This window comes from Parus major, chromosome 9 (genome assembly GCF_001522545.3).
Source record: "Parus major isolate Abel chromosome 9, Parus_major1.1, whole genome shotgun sequence".
Taxonomy (NCBI): domain Eukaryota; kingdom Metazoa; phylum Chordata; class Aves; order Passeriformes; family Paridae; genus Parus; species Parus major.
The window spans coordinates 14,816,940-14,841,413 of NC_031778.1; the positions used below are offsets into that span (position 1 = coordinate 14,816,940).

General features: G+C 42.9%; 1 protein-coding gene across 3 annotated transcripts in view; it reads right to left on the reverse strand.

The window, feature by feature from the left end:
* LPP (LIM domain containing preferred translocation partner in lipoma) overlaps positions 1-24,474 on the reverse strand; it is a 311,346-nt gene that overhangs the window by 80,502 nt on the left and 206,370 nt on the right. For all 3 annotated transcript variants that reach the window (XM_015637754.3, XM_015637755.3, XM_015637753.3), the window contains one exon: positions 2,818-2,941. In XM_015637754.3, the coding sequence (XP_015493240.1) occupies positions 2,818-2,941 (124 nt within the window). The remainder of the gene's footprint in view (positions 1-2,817; positions 2,942-24,474) is intronic.

Here is a 24,474-nt window from a genome sequence, read left to right on the forward strand (position 1 = left end):
ATTAGCTGACAGCTATCTGGTATGCTACAATTACCATGGCATTTAGACCTCAGGCATAAGATATTTAATGCAAATCAGAGTCAGTGTCTCTGCCCATTTGTCCTTTTTCGGATTATTTGATCAATGTGCCATATGAATCCCGTACAGTTCACACCACCATGCTCAACAACTAAAGAACAAGGGCAGAGATATTGGTTGAGACAGTTAACCAAAGTTGAAAGACTCTTTTTTTCCCTCCCACACTTAATTTGTTCTTTCCACATGAGCATGAAGTTACTGAAAGGCACTGGCTGACAGCTCAAGTAGAGATGGGTATTTAGTTCTGACATAGCCAGAATTAGTACAAAACTCCAGGCCTGCACTGCCATATCAGAAAGATTCATCCACTGTGACTCCAGAGACTCAGGGAGGAGCCTGGGCTGGAGCAAATCTAGAAAAATGAGGGCAGCCTACCTCTTTCACTGTACCTAAGCCTAAAAAGCAGTTGTACTCCAGCATTCTGTATTTTGTTAGAAATGTTTCCAGAAGGCTGTATGGGGCACAGCATGCTTAGGGAGCTGAGGAGATGTTCAGCCCAATTCATGGTTCTTTGGCACATCAGGAATGCTAAGCCTCAGAGATGAACTTCAGTGGCACTCAGTGCAATTAGAAAATCAATCAGGTGCAGTTGGTAATTACACATGACCTGCCCAGGGTAGGACTAAGGTTGTTGCTTGATTTTTCCACCGTGCATCATGCATGATTATTCCATCTTTGATTATGCTACTGTTTATATAAATAACACTGACAAAACTTCTGAGTGCTCTGAAGCCTCCTTTCCATTTTGTCATCTCCTGCTGAATTAAGAGCTATTGGCATGGCATTGGTCTGACCTCCCATCTGATAGCCAAATTGATGACCTAATACTGAGAGACTTTATGTTCCCACCCTTTCAGCTATGCATCCCTTCTGGATGAAGAAACTTTGATGTACCACCCTCTCAAACAGAGCAGAGCAGTCTTAGTCATACAATATTAGTCTGCAAAATCCGAGCTTTGCAGCTTCATAAATACAAGTGGTAAACAAAACTAAAGCTTCACTTCAGGAAGCAATTTCCGAGCTGTGAGGAAAATTAATCACTAGAACAGCTTATCAGGGTAGGTGGTTGACTCACCATTGCTCGAAGTTTTTAAGATAAGATTAGATCTTTTTTATTTTTTTAAAGTCATGATTCAATCATGTTTCTGGGAGAAACTGAGAGTAGGCCATTTTGCAGTATAATGGCAAGGTCCTTTCTGACCTTGGAGCCTGTGAATCCTGTTTGTTTATCTGCCTACTTTCTTGGGCTAAAAGGAAAACAGGAAAAGTAAATGCGCTTTGGTCCATCAGCAAAGTCCTGCCACACAGTCCTGCATTAAGAAAATTGCTATAATCAGATCTCGTGCTTCAGGGCTTCAGCCATTTGCCTGAAGAGGGCAGGAAAAAAGTTTCTACCTCTTGCCTGCCCAGCTAATGGCCAAATACATGCTATGTTTATTTGGTTGTAGCTTCACGTTTAAAACATCAGAGTGTGAACCCAAATGGCTATGGGCAGAGATGAAGTCAAAGGCAGCAACACAGAAAATGCTCCCTGGATATTTTTTATTCAGTTAGCCATTCCTGCTCATACATCAGATCTCTGATAGTCATCAACTCTGATGACTATCAGTGTTTACAGAGAAGACATTTTGGTTATTAGGACACAGCCCACAGAAGGTAGAAGGTACTGATAGAGAATTGGGACTGATACTAATGCCACCTACAAGGGCAATGTTTGTTTGATGAGTACACCTTAATCTTCTCATATTATCAGATCCTTGCCACTGCAAGATCCTTGTTTGTTAGTGAAACTGTGGTCCCCACCTGCTTTTTCATTAAACCAGACCATGAAAGTTTCTTTAAGCCAGAAATGTTTCGGTCCAACCAAACTCTATAGCAAATAGATCTGGGGGCAATCTAAATGATTTTTTAAGAAATTATGAAATAAAGGAAGATAAGGAACATAAAATGAATGGCCTTCCCCAGTCTTTAACTCTACAAACTACAGCAGTTTGTTTCACAATAATATTATTACCCAAGCCTGTAAGAAACCAAGCACACAGGCATATCCATCAATAGTGCCCAAGACTCCTGATTTCAGTGCAGAGATCAGAGGCCTTATCACCTATGTTTCATGTAAAGGCAAGATATAATTCTACACCTATAGATGCCTAAGATAATTATACCCTATACTCTTAAGAAGGAAATTAGATGCTTATTTTTTTCCAGGTAAGGAAGATGACACCGTTATGAACCAATCAGTCCAGATTTGTCATACTTGTATTTGTTGGACCGTGGGTCCCCATGTATAACCAACCTGATTGACTTAAAATGGATTTCCTTTTAATCTGTGCCAGCACACAGAAAATGAAAATCCATGCCTTGGAAGCAGAACACATTTACACTGCCAGATTTTTTTGCAGCTGCAATGAGAAGGGATGGGGCAGGCAGGCACAACAGCAACCGCACCTGAATTCAGACTGGTAGCCTGGAAGCTGGGGACAGATGGTGTGAAAATGAACCAGACACTGAAAAATTCAACTTTATATCCAGTAAGACTATAAACATACAGTGAGTGAGCATGAGATTTATGCTGAAATTACAGAGGAATTCCTATGGATGATTACACTTCCAGCCCAAGCATGGAAAGCACATCCATCAACAGTAGTGTCACTACGTTACCAGTGCAGCAGTCAGGCCTCCCATTACTGAACAATGTAAATACAGAAGAGGGCCACGGACACTTGTGACATGGCTCACCAAAGTACTCATCAGAGGGAAGATTCTCCATGTCATACAGCATTTTCTTGGTCAGATGTTCCAGCTCATCCTCAGGCCTGAAGGCAGGTGTGCTTGATGCAGGTCCAGAGCTTGGATACCCACTCTGAAAAAAAAAAGAACAGCCTGTGATGTGGTATAAAAGCATTCACACACAGTAAGGGGGTATATTGGCTGTTCAGTGTTGAACTTCATTCTTTGTCTTATTTTTTTTTTTTTAAGACCCAAGGGATTCAAGCAAGTAAACACCTAACTTCATGTAATGAAAACAAACTCTGAAGAACAGCCAGTGAAGTACTATATATCCTCCTAGAATGGGAAGTATCCTGTGCCCCATAATTAGATGTCTACTGGGTAGCACATAATAATAAATAAAGCAGAAGATTATTCCAAGTATAACTTGATACAATCATTCTCCAAAACTGAAAAAGGCTTTGGAAGCATTTAAGTTTGGACTTGGTAAAAGTTTCCATCACTTAACAACACAACATAAAAGACAATTGTACAGTGGTAGAGCATATGGACAAAGACAGATAACCCCAAACTGCTAGTTATGGTCTCTTCTTCTTTGTTTCGACACAAATCCTGCTGTTAACATTAGTGAGATCAAGAGCTGGTCTAAATATTTTTACTACTAGAGATACAAAGGTTTTAATATGTGTGTAGAAACTCAGATGTCTTGGCCTTCATAAGCTAACAGCTGCATACAGTATTTGCAGCCTGTCTCAGAGAGTCTCCTCCCTGGAAAACACCCAAAGTATGGCATATTTTGAGAAACACAGAAATAGTCTTATGCCTAGAAGTTTCTTAGAAAGTTTCTAAGTTTGGTGTCCATAAGGAGAAACTCGGTCATTTCAGGATTAAAAGATGCTGACACCAGCTCTCCTTGTGTGCACTGCTTTCTTCAAAGACTTGCATATGAAAACTAACTTATTTATAAAACACATCATTTTAGTAAAGCAAATGATTTCATTGATTAATTGCTGCCTACATCAAGGATTGGACCTTTGATATGAAACAAGGAAACATTTTTTCCATGCTCCATAACTACTTAAATGGCAAGAAAATGTAAAATCACCGGAGAAACAATACACTGACCACTTCTAGGGACTACATCTGTCATGATGACTCTTTATTGAGCCAGTGATGTTCAACAGAGAACAGCAGCTTTAAAGCACCGCACTTCAAGAGAATTAACTATATGCTTCCATGCTTTTTTCTTTCAGGAAAGAAGGAGATTTCAAATGAGAAATCTCCTTCAATCAATGTAGAGATGGCCTCAGAACAGCACTTTGCGATAAAACTTCAACCATCCACTCCCAAAACCCAAACACCTGCATCATGTTCCTGTCTCCATCACACTTTTCTAGGGTCCATGCTAAGCTGTACCACCAGACTTCTCACTTGGCCTCAGCAGTGCCTGTACTCCCTGGAAGGGCTGGATTTGCTGTGCACACACTCAGTACAGCCGCTGCCCCCACTGCCTGCCTAAAATCCACTCTGCAGCAGAGTAGCAGCAGTTCAGAAGGGAGAGGGATGGCATGGTCTCCTAGGGAAAAAAGTGTACCTGGAATAAGCCCCAGGCTGGATGAATTTCCCTGAAGGGCTGTGCAAAGTCTGTTTGCCACACATTTAGCTTCCTTGACTGAGAACATGGATTGGACCTAACTTACATTCAGATTTTCCCACGGATGTTTTCTTTTTTCTTTGCTTATGAATTTTTTTCTGAACAATATTTAATGATTTTGTGCACTTCTCCAGGAATTCTAATTGTCTAGCAGTTGTCCTGAGGAAGCTGTTGAGTATCTGGAAAGGCTGAATGTCCACATACAGAGCAGTAAACTTTTTTGTACAAATGCAACCATGCTGATGTGTTTGGGTTACCACAATTTACTTTTTCACATGGGGAGGCACCTGCATTTGCCTTCTAAATCATATAAGTGTCATCTCTGTGGGATACATAATTTTGGTATGGATAAGGCCATTTATATGACTAGAAGTCCTAGAAGCAGGTATTTGACACAGAACACCCAGACTCCCTTGGCCAGAGCTTTGTGGCTATTTTTAGAAGGACTAGTCTACATCTACTTTAGAAATAATATATAACACAATCCTAAAAAATAAAAATAAAAAACCCAAATATTCTCCATAAGTCAATGTAAGACACTAAATCTTGGAACAACCTGGTTTTTCCCTTTGCTCTCTTGTTCCTAAGAGTTGATCACAAATCTTGCCTGAACATATATTTTAACACAATAAGTGTAGCCAAGGATTTATTAACTTGAGAAATCATTCTGGTAACTGAGCTTCTATTCCAGTTATTGTACCTATATCAGTTTCCATGCAGAAAAAAATGACCACTGCCATTCCATCAACAGAGACTCCTTTCCTAGACTTTGCAGGGAGAAGACAGCACGGTCTGAAGCTGATGATGGTTCCCATCCCTGTATTTCCCGTTAGTCATCACCAGCCTCTTCTGCTGGGCTCTGTCCACACACTCTCTGAAACACTGCCTTTACCCTTGGGGCCTGTAATAGAAATGGACCAAAACAGAAGGCACAAGCCACAGTCTGTTCACAGAAAAGAGCAGTGAGATACATGGAGCTGAAGCAATTTGCCCAGAATCACACATGGGCTCTAAGGCAAAGATAAATCCTGCATCCAGGCTGCTGGGAGCCCTACACCTTCCAGCCTCACACACAGCCCACTGGGGCTGTAGCTGGCATTGCAGACCTACACTGAACACTCTGCAACCCAAAGCCACTGCACCTGCAGGCCACCACAGCCAGGCTTTGGCAGGAGGTGAGTGAAGCCTTTCCCTCTTTTCCATGCTGGCTTCACACACCTCCTGACTGGGGAGCCCTCCATAACTAATTCATAAGGACTTGGACTAGGTCCTTTAAAATTGAAGACCAAAATCTGCAGATTTTTAGTTTTGTCTGTCTCTCTCTGGTTTTGGAGGCCACACTGCCTCATACACACAATAAATAGGCTGCTCTTGTATTTTATCTACATTGCACTTTTTCAAACCAGGCAGATTTCCTATCCAGCACCCAATGTCAGCAGAAATAACAAACACAAACCACAATGTTATGAGACACTTTAACTTATTTTGACTAAAATGCTATGCCTTTTTGACCATCATTTAGTGTATGTGTGTGTAGCACTACCATCAGCAGTGCTAGGCACATGTTCTTCCTCCTCCCACGGCACATGCTGACTATGTGCCTCCAGGAAAATGCATTTCATGCATACGAACGTGCTGTTTGCTGGGACATGAATACATACAAACACAAAGAGGCAAGTGTATCCTTAGTCCAATATAAAATGCTTGTTTCAGCAAAACAGTTTCCTTCCTCCTCCTTTGTTAGGTCAGGGTAAAAATATAACTCTGGCTTTCCTTACAAAACAGAGTTGTGGTGTTGTTGTTTATACTGAACTTCCTCTATTTTCTCCTGATCTGTACAATAATCAAGGCTGTCTAGAAATCCAATTTGCTGTCTGATCTACCAGTTAACTTCACACATTCTCTTTTCTCCATGATGCCTCAATGCACACAAATATCCACTCCCTTAGCTAGACACAGCTCAAAGAAAGGGACTGCATTGACTTGCAGACCCCGAGCACCACTCAGTCTGGCTAACCACAGAAGCATCAGGGATGATAAACTGACCCACGAAAATGGAAAAGAGCTCAGCAAAAAGCTGGCAGGAGTGACTATGCTTTGGAAGCACAGGCACCTGAGTGCCTCCTTTGCTACTGCCATCAAAGAGCGAGCCACTTGAGGAAAGAGAAGATTGCAGGAGCAAGCTGAGGAAGAGGAGAGGATTGCAGTAGCATGTGTAGATGCAGAAGCATTCCTAAATAAACACTGTCCTGCATACTTAGTTGGGATGTTAAGGAAAACACCAGCACTTCCAGGGTTAAGCCCTGTAGCAGAAAGTATCTTCATGTTACAAAGGAAATGAACTAATTGCTTGTGTCACTATCAAAATGCTGCAACATCTGGCTCATCTTCCTTATTAAAGTTCAGTTCCTGAAAAGCCAGGTCAAAAGAAGCAGTCGTGTGGAATCACTGCATAATTATTTTGGTACACAAAGCTGATAATTGTTTCAGTGTTTCCCTGGCACATGTTTTCTACTCCAGACCTGCCTCAGATGTAAGTGCTGCCCAGAAAAGGGATCTCTGCAGTCGGTGTGGTTCATTGACCAACAAGAACTTTTCCCATCCCCACAAAAGACTTTATCCATATGGGTAAAAACTGCAGTGCAAACTCTGCAAAGATATCTGAAGATGATACTGTGATTAAGGCACCACCATTCAGAATACACTGTATGTGGTCATTTTTCTTGTCCATTTGCAAACATTGTAGAAGAAGCTGCTTCTCTCTGGAAGAAAATAACTTCAATTATGTGTTTTCAGTTACAGAAACGTGGAAATGATCTTCTTTTCAGAAGGTAGAATTAGCTGAATATGGAATTGAAAGGCAGCCAGAAGCATCTTTCACTGATAGTTACTTTCTCTTCATTTTTTTCCTCCTGCTTCAACTGCGTAAAGTTAGTCCTTTCACTTCACTCACCAAAACTAATTGCCAGTTAAAAAGTAAGGCAGCACAATTTTTCTTGTTCAATGGTTTGACAAAGACCACATTTTTAAAAGAAGTTATTGACTGTCCAAAACAACCAAAAACTTTCAGAGCAAGAAATCCAGCATAGTGCCATATCTCTCATGAGTTGTGCTCCCAAGGAAGTATCAAGATTGCCTGCAGCTGTAATTCAGTTTATAATTAAGGCCAACTCTTACAGAGGAGATGCATTAGAAAAAAATATTTTTATTCTTGATTTATTTTCCCAGTGAAAGGTTACAGCTGCCAGAGTACATAAAGATTCCTGAAAAGAGGATTCTGCCTGAAATCTTTGCAAGCATGCACGTTCCTGGGTTTACTCCTGGTCAGAGGAGAGCTCATCCAGATCCTCTGAAGAAGCTGACCTGCATGAGGAGATACCCACTGACAGCCAGTGCCCTGCAGCCCACTCCAGAAGACCAAAATTTCAAGTGTTGGGCTACCAGGAGAGAGGGCTCTCCTGGGACATGCCAGAGTGGAACAAGCTGCCGGTTCCCTCACTGCCTACCTGTCCTACCACCCCACAGCAAATCAGCAGCACACCATGTGCAGTTCTGCCAACAGAGCCCTCATTTGTTTAACACTGCCTGGCTTTGAAATAGGACAGTTTTGTAACTGCTTCAAAGCTCTAGAGGATATTTTTCTTTATTTTTAAACTTCATTATTGCAACTGTATCCTCACTTAGCTATCCATGCACATTGCCTGTCCTAATCCTGCTAAGCTCTTAGTTTCAGTGATCTCTTGTGGCATTAAGCTACACAGAATTTGAGTAATAATAACAATAAAAGTATTTTCCTCTGTTTTAACTTCACAGCCTGCAATTTTGCACAATTGTCTCATTTTTTTACACTGTGAAACTGGGATGCAGACAAATTCAGTGTCTTGTCGATAGCTTTAAAAGATTGTAGAGCCAGAATGCAAAATCACTATAGAATTTAGAGGTTTGCTGGACTTCAGAAAATCAGGCTGCTCATACAAATGTCTATTTTGACTCACCAGAGCACAGCTTCTAGCTTACAGTTACGAACCCAAAATCTTGGTCTTTGTGTACTGATGCTGAATTCAACAGGCTGACCATACATGCACCCTAATTACTCTGTAAAATGGGTTTAACAATATTTCTGTCTTAAATAATCAGTGCTGCAGAGCTGTTCAAGCTTCTGTGATATAAGTGACTACACAGAGACGGAGCCTTTCATTAAACCTCAAGCATAGTAACAAATGAACATGACTGTTTTGTCCTTGGATTGTTTTATGCTATTATATGTAAACAGACTAAGTAGCTTTTCTTGCTCTTCTTCATATTCTCGGTAATGTTTTGAATCTGGAAAGGCTGGTTATTTTTGCTAGGTATTATAAAAACTGGATACTCTGTAAACACCACCATCTGCTTCTGGCTTCTACACTGAGCATGACTGTGTTAAATGACACCTTCCACTGCTATTCTAGCGAATCCTTGCTTCTGCTGGACATTATGGACCGTTTATATATTCAGGGTTAACAGCAGATGTGCAAGATTTTTATGGAGCAACATTGACCATTTCTCATTATAAAATACAAAGCAGTGGCTGGTTCTCCAAGTAATAAATTTTTTACATGTTATGTCAGGAAACAGCAGATTTAAGCTATATTTCACATATAAAATATTCCATTTCAATGTCCCTTTGGTGCTTAAATGTATATGCAGAAACAAATGCAGCAGTGCCTGATCTTGCCGGGGGCCTCTTGGCCCTATCATTACACAAATATGCTTTACTTGTTAAGGCTTATCTCATGTGAAAAGGGGAACAGGCTGTTTTGTTTAGTGTTTTTCCATTAACCCCACTTATTTTGGTAACAGACATTTTAGGCACCTTAAAATAAAGCCAAGAACTCAAGGAACAGCTGGATGGTACTACTTGAGAGAGAATGAGCCACCATTATTACATCCATATGCAAATAAAGAGACTGTACCATTTTAGCCCTATGTTTTTGTCTGGAAGAGCTCGGTCTGCTCCATAAATTTACATCAGGAGGTCCTATGCTTACTCATCTATTTGTTTCAAGATCAAAGGCTTTATTCTGCTCTAAGCTGCTTGCCTTGCCACATCTCTCTGGGCACAGAGTAAAGCACTCTCTTACTCCCATGGATCATCACCAGCAGTAAAGACCCTACAGGCTGCTTATCAACTCCCCTCGTCCTCCCATCTTAATACTGTGGGTTTCCAGGATGGCCTTCAAAGCACTAATTAATTAAGCATTGTATTTACTGCGATCAACAGGTCAAAATCTCCATTTCAGAGTAGGAGACATAAGCTTCCATAGGAGATAACAGTCTCACAGCTTTGATCCTGAGCTGCACAGCAAACTGCCGTACAAGAGTTTAAATTAACTTCTTGACAACTTGGTTATAGATGCTGGGGTGCACAGTGCATCTAGGACTCCTTGCTTGGGCAGGTGATGAGCCTCAAGACCTGTACAGGGCACCCCTGTGCCAGTCCAAGGTGGCACTACTGAGAGACATCAAGCTGTGGGGGGCTCCAGTGGCAGTGACTGGCACTCTAAGGGCTCATGGTCTCACCACTAAGCAAGCCATATCCCCATCTAATACGATAAGCACAGAGGCAAACTTAATAAAAATGGGAATGCTTCAATATTCTTATTGGTGAAAAGAGATGTGTTTGCTGACACAGTACTCAACTCGCCCAGATGAAACGACTGAAAGAAGCACCTTCCTTCCAAAACACCCTTAAAACCCAATGAAATACTTGAGCCTTCTTAAGTTTTTCATTGGCAAAGCCCTTCAGAAGGGCAGAGCAGAAGAGTTTCCACAGCCACCGAGGGGTGCCACGGCGTGACGGGCTCACACAGGCCTCCGGCACGGTGAGCGCAGCCCCCAGCACTCCTCACCACCATTCAGCCCAGAGCTGGGGCTGGAGCCGGCCCCTCTGCACCAGCACCAGCTGCCCTGCGGTTCAGCTTCGGCACCCAGTGAAAAAACAGGCGGCCCCAGCTGCGGGGCCTTAGCAGGTAACAAAAACAGAAGTGCCCGGGCATCGCTTGTGTCAAAAGAAAAATAAATCTCACCATTTTAATGGTACTAATTTTGCTTGTGAAACTTGCATTCATACTGTATTAACAGTTTAAATATAGCTTTTTTGCCAGAAGCCTGAATAGGCTAGAAAAGATACTTAAAATATGCAAATTGTGTTTCTGTTTTAATACACAAAGAAACCTAAAATCACATCACTTTCCATCACCAAGACAGGTTTTAATATAAGGTTTTTTCATGTGAAAACTGTAACAGCAAACAAATGGTTAACCAAGTGTGTTTAACCCACTATCTGTATTCTCACTTTTAGTCAACTGTGACATGGGCCATTACACTTCCCAGGACACCAATGACTTAAATGAAGACTACATATTTTGCTTAACATTAAAAGATTATATATATAAATTACAGTAAAAAAAAGGCTTCTCAGACTGGAGAGGGTGCTTGGTTCAACTTCCATAGCATTGGAGGATAGGATTCCTGAGTTTTATCCTCAGCAATATTCTTAACTAGTCTGATCCTGCACCCTGCTGTTATAAATGGTGTTCATAATGCTTGGCTGTCTCCAGAGAGTTTGAGAGGCTCAATGAACTCTTCATTACAAAATGCTTTGAGATCCTTGAATTAAAGATGCTGAATGAGTACAAATCATGACTATTATTAATTACCTTTCCTAGCCAAAATTGTGCCTCCTTTCACTCACATGTGCCTACATTTTCTCTTTTAATATTATAACATCTTCAAAACAGACACTGGTCTCCTAGCATGCCCTGAGTGGTCTTGTATAAATAAAAGTGATACGAATAATATTTGAAGAATCAATAGTGTGACAATAGCAAATTTCATTCCTGATGGATTCAGAAGCTTCTTCCTTATTTCACAACTGGAAGACTTCTCCATTTCACTCATGTTCCAATCCCAGAATCACCTGTTCTCTCTTCCTTATGTGAAGCTGCTTTCATTCTAAGAGCTTTCCTGTTTTTCCTTTAAATTTCCACAGGCCATGTTTCTTGAAGAGGTTACTGGAGGGTGCCAACCCATTTTAACAAAATGAGCACAAGTTCCTTTGGAAAGAAAATTGTGAGCTCCAAACGTGTCAGAGAGTGTAACCATTGAGTACAATCCTTCATTTGACTTTGAGTCTCTCATAAACTGAGGCAGAAAAAAGGAGGCAGAAATTGAAGAGACAGTTCAGAGATCTGGATTCTGCTCAGGCTATCTTATTGTGTTCACCTCTTGACCAAGGTGTGCTTCAAGGGTGACAAAAAAAATTTCAAAGTGACACCTTTTCCAGTGATGGAAGAGAAAAAAGAACTTGCAAATAATAATGAGAAGACTGCTACTCATTGAAGCCAGAGGGAGATCTCATTTGCTTGCACCTCCAGGTGTTGTGGTGAAAGACTGTAGAGAAGATTATTTAAAGGATACCAACACAGCTCAAGACATATGTAAGCATTAAAGATCAGAATTCACCTCATCTCTACCTCAATTAAAGCATCTCTATATTTTATACCATCTATATGGATGGTTTTGTTGCTGAATTGCTTTATTGACCTTTAAGAGACTGAGGCTTTACTGCATTTAAACTAATTCTCCTCATGAAGAGCCCTCTGCAGGTATCTGTAGGTCACCTGGATCTCAGCTCAGTCATCTAACACCCCATCAAGTACCATTTGCAAAGACATGTTATTTAATTCATGAGGAGCAATCACCCTGCCCATCAGTGTTGAGCAGACCACACAGCAAGGCCTGGCCTCTCTATCTCCAGCCCAAGAGGACAACGGCCCCTTCACAAAATGACCAGGCTGGAGTTGGTCATCAGTGGTGATTAAAAAGTTAGAGAACTCTTCACCTTCTGTTATATGGAGGTCCCCACCAAAAGCAGGCAGTTTGCTCACAGACCTGATGCTGCTCACTCACATGACAATCTGGGGAAGGGTTTGGCAGCTGGCTCACCCACAGGGCACTACCTGCACTTGCAGGTGCTACTGTGATGCTGAGCAACATCAGGCAGAGGACAAGACACACTGGCAGTAAGGAGAGGGGTGGTGAAATTAAACAGTGCCATCAGCAGCAGAGGGAGAGAAAGAAGAGACAGGAAAAGAAGGGGGAAAGAGTGTTAAGGCTACAGCCTCAAGTGAGTGTCACCTTGATAGCCTAAGCACTGTTGCTTTAGAAGAGACTTGTACATGTTTCACTATCAATTACCTCAGGATAATCAAAAATCATATTTTCAGGACAAAGCAGTGCCAAATTCTATACTGCACTTGGAAGAAAAAGGCCAGGGTAAATGCCCGTCATCTAGATTATAATTTATTTCACCCAATGTACTTACAAAAATGATCTCTCATTTGGCTCACAGCAGTAGAAATTTCTCAACAAAGTCATAATTCTCCTGTAATAGAGTCCAGGGCAGTAAAGTATTACTCAAATAAAAACTCCAAGTCTCCCTAGAAAAACTATCCCTGCTCAGGAATTTCCCATAATCACAAGGGAGGGGAGCTGAGAAAAGGGCAGCAAGAGAAGAGGAATGATTTTTCCTCAGAGAGAACCACAGGCTAAAGACCCAGCATATCCCAACTGGTGGCCAAATCATGGCAGGGAGGCAAAGAAGCAGGGGTTATGTGCTATCAAAAAATGCTGCAGGAAGTTTCACCATGACTATTCAGTATTCAAAGGGTCTCAACCTTTTCCTTGCAGCCTGCTGGAACAGGAGTGAGTTGGCTATTCTGTTCCTGTTGTGGATCCTGTGAATTCTGCTTGTGCAGAGGGCAGGAGATGGCCCTTGGAGAAGAGCCCCAGGAGCAGGGAAGTGAAGGTCAGATCTGGAATGAGGGCTCTGACAACATGAGGAGGAACAAGTAGGGAGGGAGACAAGAGAAAGAGCAAATTAGCATTTAGCAACATAAATACAGCAATTAAAAACAGCAGAACTATAACAGCAAGAGAGAAGTACTGGTAGAAAGAGGGGAAAACCACTCAGAAGGCAGCATGCAGTAAGTGATTTGAGCCAGAGCCCAGCATCAAAGGGGAGGGTGGGATGAGGCAGAAAGGAGAAGAAAATGCAGCCTGGCTAGGAGCTTCCAGAGCTGGCAAGAGTCCATGAAGAGAGGGCACATGGAGATATGCACCCACCACAGACAGAGTGGCTTAGGGAAGTGCAAAGGAGCTGTATGAAATGGAAAGATGGACTAATAGCACCCTCAGAGCAGGGAGCAAGCAGGAATGTAAGACCAGAGGAGAGGCATCAGTGTCAGCTGATTTTACTGAATAATTTCCTATGTACAGGAACTATCCAATGCTAACAAAACCCAGCAGTTTCAGTCTCTGGGATTGCTCAGATTCTTTGAGACCTACGTTTGTGTGTGTGTGTGTGTGTGTATGTGATGGGACAACATGCACCCAGGGCAGAACACTACACCCCAAGTGTCACTTTTGATTCTCTCATGGAAGTGGTATGTGGGGTTTCAATGTCAATGATCCTCCATTCCACTTCCCTTGCCACATGTAGTGTGTGATCCCACATTTGTCACAGGAATGTTTTCCAGACAAACAGAAAACTACTTTTATGGCCTCGATGCTTAATGGCCATAAATGCGTAGGGGCTTGTGCTGTGGGGATTGTGCTGTGTGCTACAGAAGTACCCATGGAATAAAGGGCAAGGAGAAGGAAATTTGCTTGGCACTGGAGCCAGAAGGGAATAGATTCCCTAGATTCAGAGCTTTTCTACTGCTTTTCCTTAACTTCTGCTTTCTCATCAGCCTCTCAAAAAGCCCCAGGATCTTGGCAGCCAAACCAGGCTGTGCACTAAGGAAGGGAATCTAACTTCTCCAGCTGCAGCCTCTGAGGCTGCCACCATCCTGAGGGCACAGTCACTGTACTGACATACAGACCTAATGATCTACACTGTTCAAGGCATCAAATGCTTGAAGAAACTCACCCTGCTCCGAAGGCCACACTCAAGCTGTATTTCTGTGCCATCTTTTGTGTGCGGCTGGGACTAACATTGAGGAGGTCAGGAAGAGCCTGATGGCTCAATAAATGAGACACTTGGGAGAGTTAGTTGAGCCGACAGCTCAACAAGATCCATGTTTAATTGTCAAAACATTCCTCCTTGTACAGAGATGCAGCTAAGAAGGCTGTCCACATCCATCCTGGGCTGAAGACAGCCTTATCTCACTAATTGGTCAAGCAGTACTTAGTGGAGAATGGAGTGAACTGGCAGAGGTGGTGGCATGTGCAATTAGAGCTGAGGAGGCTGAGGGCTGTGGCTGGACACAACACTGTGCCTGGACCATTGTGATATATAGGAAAGATCTCTTTGTCCATGAACCATTTTCAGAACCTGTTCAGCCACAATAGCAGCAGCCTCCTGTGTTTTAATGACTGAGCAGCTCGCAGGTTGACCGAGCAAAGGCTGAAGGGGAAAAACAAAGGTGTAGATATATATAATTTTGCTGAATTTACTTGAAAAGGATGGGGTAGACATTCAGATGGTGCAAATCAGAGTCACTCCAGGGAACTCGCTGATTTACACAGCAGTGGAGAATCTAGCTCAACACGTCAAAGAGAGCAATGTATTCAGGTGTACACTGGTGGGTTGAGAGGCACTATTTGAGTCAACAAGGCTGTCCAAACCTGGACCAGACTGACTGCAGCCCCCTGAGCCCTCAGCTGTGTTTGTCTCTCACAGAACATATGACACAGAAAGAAAACTGGCTTTCAGACTGCCAGACCAAGAGTGAACACCACAGACAAAGACCCCACTCTATGAGGATATGGGTGGTTGACATCAGCTTCCTCGCAGGTGACACTCCAGGGCTTACTTAAAAATAAAGTTAAAAGTCTCTGTCCCCATCTGTGGGGCACGTCAGTCTAACTTTCATGGGCTCCTGTAACCAACTCCCAGCCCAAGCAAACATTTTTCAGAGCCTGCTCTCTCCTGGCTCCTTTTGAGGACCTGACTCCCTCTTTTAGAGGACCTTCAGAGCAAGCATGCCTCCTCCACCTCCTTCCTCATCTACACTTGTAGATGCAAGAGCCATGCAAACTTCAACAGCATGTCTAGAAAAACATGTTGAGAACATCAAACACTTTACAGACTCCTTCGTCTTCTTCCTCTAAATAAAATGTACTCTCTCCATGTTTCCTTTCCACTCTTCTACATTAGTTTTACACTTAAAGAAGGGACTCAGGCCCCCTCCCAGTGTAGGACCCTCATCTGAAAATCACTCACACACTTTAGAGTGTTTGCAACACAGAGGATGAGAAAATGAGGCCAGCAAAGTGCTGGAAGGGATTGCCTGGGGAGAGTCTGTGATTTCCATCACCGAGGCTTTTCAGAGTAGGAACAAACAAATATTTGTGAAGAATAGCTTAGGCAGAGTTGATCCTGTCTCTGAGCAGCAGACAGATCTTCAAGTCTGTTCCAGCTTTACTGTTTATGCTTCTGTGATTGTGATAGCAGTTGTGACATATTCTGCAACGGAGTTGAGCAAAGCCAGCTGAAAGCCCTATGGATCATCTTCAGGGCTGAAGCTGCTTACAGGAAAGGAAGCTCATATGCAGTGTTAAGTTACTTGGTAGTTTTGTTCCAAACACTAAATCAAGGAAAGTTTGTTCAGCAATGGTAAGTCAAAGAAGCTAAGTCCTAGGCAGGCCCTGTTCTGCTTTTACCATCTCCAAATGCTGTATCTCCAGCTTTGACTCCAGGTGCAAGAGGCAGCACATTCAGAGCACCCACTGTATGGTCAGTAAATATTTGTGTAAGACAAACAGCCGGCTTCTTTTGTCCTAGTCCTCAGGAATGCCCATCTGGCACTCGGTGCTGAATCTATTAAAACCTCCCAGAAGCTAGACAGGATGCAGTGAGTCTGGCCAGGAGCATGGAAATGGCAGGCAAAAAAGCATTCAGAAAATCATCATAGGTGCCCCAGACTGCAAAATGCTCCACGTGTCTGTTGTGCAAAAACCCACGTGTGTCCGCAGTGGATTGAAGGAAAGAAGTTACTCCAGAATCATCGATGCCAGCTCTCCCTGCAATACAACCTTCTGGGGAAAACAAATGGTAGGGGAGCTATCTAATCTACTCATCGCAAAGACTTTATACCACAAGACGGTATTTACTAGCTGGTACCAGACAACATTCAAGTAAGAACAGAAAGTCACTTTCCCAACACTCCTTGTGAATTGCTCCCATCTGTGCAAGAGAGCAATCCAAAGCCCTTATGCCCATGACAGCGCTGCAATCACACGCTTCGTGTTTTACACCCAAAATAGCGGCAGTCAGACCACGGTGAGGCTCGCACATCCCATGCAGCTGCGCTGATGAAGAGGAGCCACTGGAAGCGGTGCTGGGGGCGCGGGTTGCTAGGGAACGTGGCAAAGCCGCTGCAGATTTCCCCACCGCTCACCGGCTCTTTCCCCTCTTCCCATCTCGCTCACGCTGTGCCAGCGTCTTCGCCCCGAGAGTGCCGCTCTTCCTGTCTGAAGTGTGCAAAAACAAATCTGCCAGCAACAATGGAGCACGATTGCTTGGCATGTGTTCCCGAGGAGAGAAATCGCTCCAGCCTTTGATTTTCAAAGGCAGCCAGCTGACGGCTTGGGAAAAAAATCCATTCTCACCATTTTCTCCATGTCTGTGTGTTATTTCATTCCACCTGTGCTATGGTTAAGGGTGGGTGGCAAGCCCAGGTGGCACAACTCAACAAGCTGAGTTTGTGAGAGCTGTGTCAGCTTGCAGATGGCAAGACTGGTGCCCTGAGTGTCACACTGTGTCCCCTGGACCCCTTCACTTCCCCTAATGTGCTGTTCTTTGGAAGGTGGCTGCAGGAGCCAGCTCAGCTCTGTGAATGTGGCTGGGCACTGCATGGTGCTCCCACTGCTCCAGTAGCCAGCAGGGCTTATGGAAAAGGGCACACAAGAAAAGGAAGAGCTACCAGAGAACTTGGAGGGAAAGGAAAAGAAATTTCTGCCTTCTTAAAAAAGAGCTAGGAGAAAGAAAGACCAGTGACCAAGGTGGAAACATAAGGCTTTCCAGTATTAATCAATTTTTAAACAATTTGACTGAATGATTAGGAAATGCAATGCTCCCTACCGAGGCATTAGAGATTTATATTCAGATGTTAGGTGTTTTTTTCCACCCTGCATTATTTTTAGCTACTCGTTGATGCTAGGCTGATGGTGACTGCTGTTGGATCGATGAGGCTCTCCTGTGATGGCAGCTGGGTGAAATATGCCAACAGGAAGTGGGATATCATTCACCCCAGGATGCTGCTTGGAATCCCTGTCTGCACAAGGAGATAGCGGGACAGCAGAGCAGTGGCTGGTTCCCCAGACTTGTACTCGCACACCGAGGCTGCAGGCCTGGACAAATATCCTTCAATAACAACAGGGACTTAATTAAACCCTAAAAGCAGCAGAGAGGAGACACCTAACAAGCCTATGTAACTAAGAAATAACAAGAGAGAAAAGATTTGGTAGTGATTTTGAGAGATTGCTTAATAAACCCCTTTATCCCAATAAGGAATAAAATAAAGTATGTACTTGACCTATTAGACACATTAATTCTGGAGACAGAGGAAGAAGCATTTCATTTTCCTAGTAACAGCATACCACAAATCTTGTGTCCACAGTGCTTGTTCTCATAACACTCTTGAAGAAGGGGAAACTCATGTGATCCCCAGGGCAGGCCAGAGCTGCAACTTCTACTCACTGTAGAGTTGCATCTTTGAGAAGAACCAGCACTTGATGATGAAGGGGTAAAAAATCCAAGAAATGTAAAACAATAAAATACTAAATATTATGTCAAAAGACTAATTTCTTCTTCACACCAGGTAACTTGTAATTAGATTGCTTTGAGATAGGAGGATTTATGTTTCTTCCTAAGAACAGAGCCTCTTATGCAGTGTGACAGCATGATCTCTTATCTCGTGACAAGCCAGGCAAGGATGGTCAAGGTCTCATCTTGAACTTCGCTCAGCAGCACAGCAGCAGCACACCAATATGCAAATATCTTCCATGAAGTCGTGTTATCTATCACGTGTCAACCTCTCCACAAACAAGGGTGAGTTCCACTTTATAAGGGAATACAAAAAGCTGAATGCAAATGCGTGTCTGTATATCAGCATTCCTATAGAGAAATTGCTTTGCACCTCTGTGTCATCCTCCAGAGACCCTGGAGCAAGACCTTAGAAACAAGAAATAGTGCCAGCATCTAGAGAAAGTATGTGAAAGCTACTATCCCACCTTCATTTCCCCTTTAATCTACATTTCAAAAATTATATTCATCTGCAGACACATGCTAGGTTGGTACATGTCAGGCACACTTTATTCTTCAGTTCAAGCCATATGCTTCTAATAATAGTGGCTAATAAAGGAAGAGTATGTTTTCACTTGTAATTTTTCAAATCTCATCAAAAAATGGTACAACACAGAACACTGCAGACTGCAGCACAGCACATGTGCTCAGTCACATTTTGCACTGCTCTGCACTTGCTGTGCTAATGGCTCTTAATTAATATTCACAACCAACTCAGTATCAAGAGCAAAAAGAAAGTGGTACAACTCTGTGTTTGCAGAAATGGTACCTTAAATTAAAACAAACAATGCAATTGCAAGTTTATTAAAAGTGCATTTGGAATCAAAGCCCTGCAGCAGACTTTGGAAATAGGAACAGAGGACATCAAGTTACCTAATGGACTTTTGGCAATCATTTTACATCACAAATAAATTTTCCGGTAATACACAGACAAATGCTCAAGGCCGACCTTGACATCTTGGTCTTGGCATATCTCAATAACCTCTGTAGTTAAAATCATCCACTGGGCACTTCCAGGAAAGACAGGCACTAGGTTTCTCATAGAGGAAAATCAGCTAGTAGCAACCATAGTTAACTTAATCAAGCTTCATGGAAACAAAGGGTTGTGACTGGTATTAACACCCTGGTCTAGCAGTAGGGGATTTCCAACTAATTTATTGTGGAAAAAAAGTAACATTCACAAAGTCATACATAGAGTACATACTACAAAAGAACATTTAATATAATAGCCTGGCATCATCTGACCCCAGATGAAAGAGTAAGAGAATATATTTACACTGCACATGACTCCCGCCTCCAAGAATGCACCTCAAGGCAGTAGCAATCTTTTAGTCAGTGGTGTCCTTAGCCTGCCACAACTCCTGTGCCGATCTGCCACAAAAGCAGCTGTGTGTGCAGGCAGGCTTGCTGAGAGGAGTGTGGATAGCAATCCAGCACGCCTTGTTCCACCACTGAGGCTCTCGCTATCCTCCAGCTGCCTCCCGCAACTCTGAATGAGCCTGAGGGCCAAGCAAAGTCTTCCAGGTGACTTTCTGCGTATGGAAGAGAAACCCAACAAGCAATAAAGAGGCTGAGCTGGCAGCTGCACAATGAGCTGCAGCAGACGTGTGTCCTTGGAGAGCCCAGCAATTTGCATGTGGCCAGAAAGGACACACAGACTCAAGAGTCACAGCTGATCTCTGGGTTGAGCTAAAACCACATTCTCTGAACCCAAGGAATACTACAATGAAGACAGGCTTTCTCCAAGGGACAGAGGCAAGGCATAAGGCCATGTCATTAGCACAGCTTTCAATTAGAAGCTGAGACATCGAGCCTAACTCAGCGCTTAGAGAGGTTATTCCAGGGGGCCTATGGCACACAGTATCCACTGAGGTCCATGTCATGGGTCTGACAATACACAAACACACTTAAGGACAGTCCTTTTCTCTAGGGGCTTCAGAATAAACAGGATCAATTTTCTTATTAGGCATTTGTCTAATTGCTCAGGGTGTCACAAATTTCAGTGCTGCACTAAACATTAATTTCCACCTTACTGCCATGTTTATTGTCTCAGTTCTTTGGGAGCTGAAGTCTTATTTTTCACCTCATGGGTTAGGAGACCAAAAGACAGTAGCAAGGGAAAGAATAAGATTACCATCTGCCTTCTCAAGCAACTGTCAGTTGTCTCTTCTCATTCAGGGAATCCAGCTGTTTCCTGTACATGCATATTCCTTTAAATACAGATAAATTTCCATCTGTGGCAGAGATATTTTGCACAAACTTAATGCCAGAAGCTTACATTCCTCTTTTAGGGGTCAGATCTCTTGATACACTTGACCTCTACTGAAAAGCATCCAACCAGGGACACGTCTTCTTAACATCACAGAAAGAATGATTAAAAAGCCAAGCCTTCTGAAATGGGAGGGGGGAAAAAAACAAACATGTTCCTAATAATCTAAATGGCTCATTTCAAATTATGCATTTTTAGTCCATGATCTATTTTTTCTCCTATCAGCAGCTTTTGAATTTTCAGACCAGATCCGTGCCAACACCTGCTCTTTCAGCTCAGTGAGTACTAGTGCTAGCACATAGTAGTAACTCTAGTACGAGAACTAGCTGATGCACAGTTCATGGCTGCCTCCACTTTGCATCCCATGCACTCTCCCAAAGCTGGCTGCTGTATTTTCAGCGACCTGAGAAGGAATACTTGTTCTCTTCATAATTAGGATTCACAGTAAATGCAAGAAGCGAAGCAAAAGGAACACAATGTTCAAAGCTGCCACTCATGGTTAAATAATTAGTCAATATTACGCTCAAATGCTGCCTCCAGTGTTCATGCCAATCTGTACAGGGAGACATTTGTCCTTACATTACTTTGGCGCCTCATTTCAGTAATTTCTATAAGCTTGCAGTCTGGCCTCAGTAGAGAATGGGTCACACCACTTCTAATTCAGATAGATTACTAAATACAAATAAGAATGGTGAGAGATTAAAGATGGTGAGGTGTTAATAAAGCTTTGGGTTAAAGTAATAGATGCAAAAAATCCTTTCACCTGATTTTTATAAAGTGGGCCTTGTCTAAAAACAAGGGGCTAATTAGCTGATAACTAATGCAGAACCATAATCCTGTTTTGCCTACATGTTCTGCTATAGTTACACACAGAGGAGTGCTATTGGTTCCCAGTGAGAGGGGATTTGGTTGATTCTTCTCACTGCATAGAAAATCAGTGATACTGTAGGTCTGGGAGGGATTTTGAAATGCTTCCCCCAGTCTGGAAAGTGCAGTTTGCTGGGACAATGCTCCATCTCCATGTGCATGTAGTGCCTCCCTGTGCAACCTTTCTCATGGCTGTATTTCTCCCCACAGCATTTGTGTGTGCTAGAAGGATTTCCTGACAAGAGGAGTTGTGATGGTTTATAGCTGATCTAGAGCTGAACTTGATTCTTTTGGAGTGCTAGGTGATGCCTGAATGAATGCTGCTGCTTGTCTAAATAGGCTAACTTAGAAAGAAAGCACAAAGGATTTCATGAGCAATAGGAACAAGTACAGACCAACTCCTGGAATGTTCCTGCGTCACCCACACAGCCATTTTAAAACTCTTCCGTCAAAGGAATGGAGACTGTGTCAACATTTAGCTTAATTGCCTAGCAGCTGCCTGGCTCATACCTGGTTGGGCTGAGGAAGTTTCACTTCCACCTCATGCCACCCAAAGGCAGGAGTACTACAGACATGAATTTTCATTCTGTTGTAAAAGAGAAGCAGGAAGAAAAGCCAGCACCCCTTCCAGCTCTGCTGAACCGCCAAGCCTCTGCTGGGAAGCTGCTCACAGGGAAGAACATTATGACCTTAGGAAAAATCTTCTTCCAATGCTTTTCACCAAGACTGAACTTGGAGAGACTTCTTCCTGATCTTTGCCTAGTGCAGAGATTACTCTGACTTGGACTACTAAAAGCATCACTAATAAAACTAAGAGCATCACTGCTAAAACCAAGAGCATGTCTCACAAGCACGCCCTGCAAATGCATCCAGCCAGCTAAGTACCATTCTAATTTATCAGATGCCTGCTGGATGTGGAAACTGAGGAGCACTGTGGCAGGGCCCAGACACCCTTCCCAGCCTTTAACACCATGTGAAAGAGGGGACACAGCAGAAACACTGATATGAGAACTCTGAAATGATTCATTTTGTCTGAGTTTTACTATGCATGCCTGACAATAACTTCATAAATCAGATAGCTCACATCTGGATTGCCAGTCTCCCCTAGCTGCTTCATCCATCCATACAGCTTGCTGGGGAGAAGACAGTGAGATGGGATCCAAATTAGAAACTATTTATGATTATTGAAGTAGAAAATTAATTGCTTTTCTTCCCCTTCTTCCCCCATTCTGAAACACCTCTCCCAGGGAAATTTGTGCTAAGAAGTCCTTGCGAACCAACACATGGAGAGTAACAGAACAGGGTCCATATGTACCAGCAACCAAAAATAAACTGAAGTCTGAAATCCACACAGTCAAGTGGATTCACAATGTCTATCTCTATGCCACAGTAACAGATGGTCAGTGAACTGTTACAAGACAGACCAAGACTAGTTAAACAGATGGACAGTATTGTTTTTATACTGGTTTATAAGTGAATCTTTAAGTTTCCACTAGGTTATCTGAAATAGCATCAAAGAAACACACACAATACCCATTCAGCCAAAACCAAATCCCATGAAAGCTGCTGCCCAAGGAAGGTACTGAGTCTCTTATGGCTTTTTGCTGATGCTGCTAGGAACTGCAGCAGAACCTCTGGAGTTCAGGATGGATGGCCTGAGGCTGCACACCCCTGGAAGCCCTGCTGGGATGGCCCAAGGCTGCACAGCTCTGGAAGCCCCTCTGGAAGCCGAGGGCAGCTGGGGTGTTTGCTGTGCGAGGCAGCCGCGCAGAGCTCTGTCCAATGCTGAAAGCTGTGGCAGCAGCGGCACATGTGAGCCACAGGGCTCCTGAGACTGCATCCCCTCATCTCTCTTCCTTTAGCAGATTTTGTCCCTGTAATTAATTCACAAAGCAGTTGGACTCCACAGCTCAACTCATGCTGGGTGGACATAAGCATCAGCATTACAAGAGGGGGAAAGGGAAATGGGGCATTTTAGAATAGACATGCTTTTAGAGACTTGTTCATGCTGTGGGAATACATGAGAAGGACTGAAGACACTATCTGAATTTTCAGACTTCTCTCCATTTTGCAGCCTGCATTACTTTTTTTGCAGGTCTTTCACCAACAGGCATATTGGGCAGATGCACTTTCCCCTTCTCTGGGTTTAAGCAGAACATCTGGGTTGACAAGAGGGCAGGACAGACTAAAAAAAATAACTTAATTAGCAGCTCACAGTACCTTAAATCACATTCAAAAACCTAACCTAATATTTACTGAAGACACAGACACATCCAACTGGCGGACATCTCAAAGGAACTGGGCTTTAAAAAAACTACTGAACACTCTCAGACAATCTGAGCAGCCCACTGTTTTCAAGATGGGCAGAATAATACTGGAGACAACCACATTCACCTACTTGCAAGAGGGTAAAGTTCTGTAAGTGCCCATAAACTGAAAGAATCATTCTCCTGTCCACAAGATACCTGGTTCACATTTTCCCTACACCTTTTTTTAGCAATTCCTGCAGTGGACAGGTGCAGATTAGTTAGCCCCTGCTTCAAACCCACTTTTTTACAACCAGAGTGATGCAGAAAGGTTTCAAGTGTGACTATGACTCAAGCTTCCCTTCAGCATGACTCTGCAATCAGATGTGGTCACAATTGTTGGATCAGTGCTTGGTTTTGAAATTCACCATCCAAATCTATTTCTTACATTTCAAAATGACCATTATCTTCTCACTGTTTGAAATATTGCTGACTATTGCTATGAAGCTGCAGGGGTTTGCCTACAAGCCTCAGAAGAGCTTGTACTTGCACTTCTTTATAAAGAAGTTTCACTTAATGGCTGCATTATCTGTCCAGCTGCCACCAGAAAGTAGTGCTAAAGAAAAATGAAACTCTCTTTGCAAGTATTTATTCCTAATTTACTAAAGACTAACAGTATCTAGTGACAAAACCCAAAAAAGTTGTCATTGAAACATTTCATTTACCTAACAGCTTGAAATCTCCAGGCTGAAGATTATGTGCACACACACGCCTGTGTGCT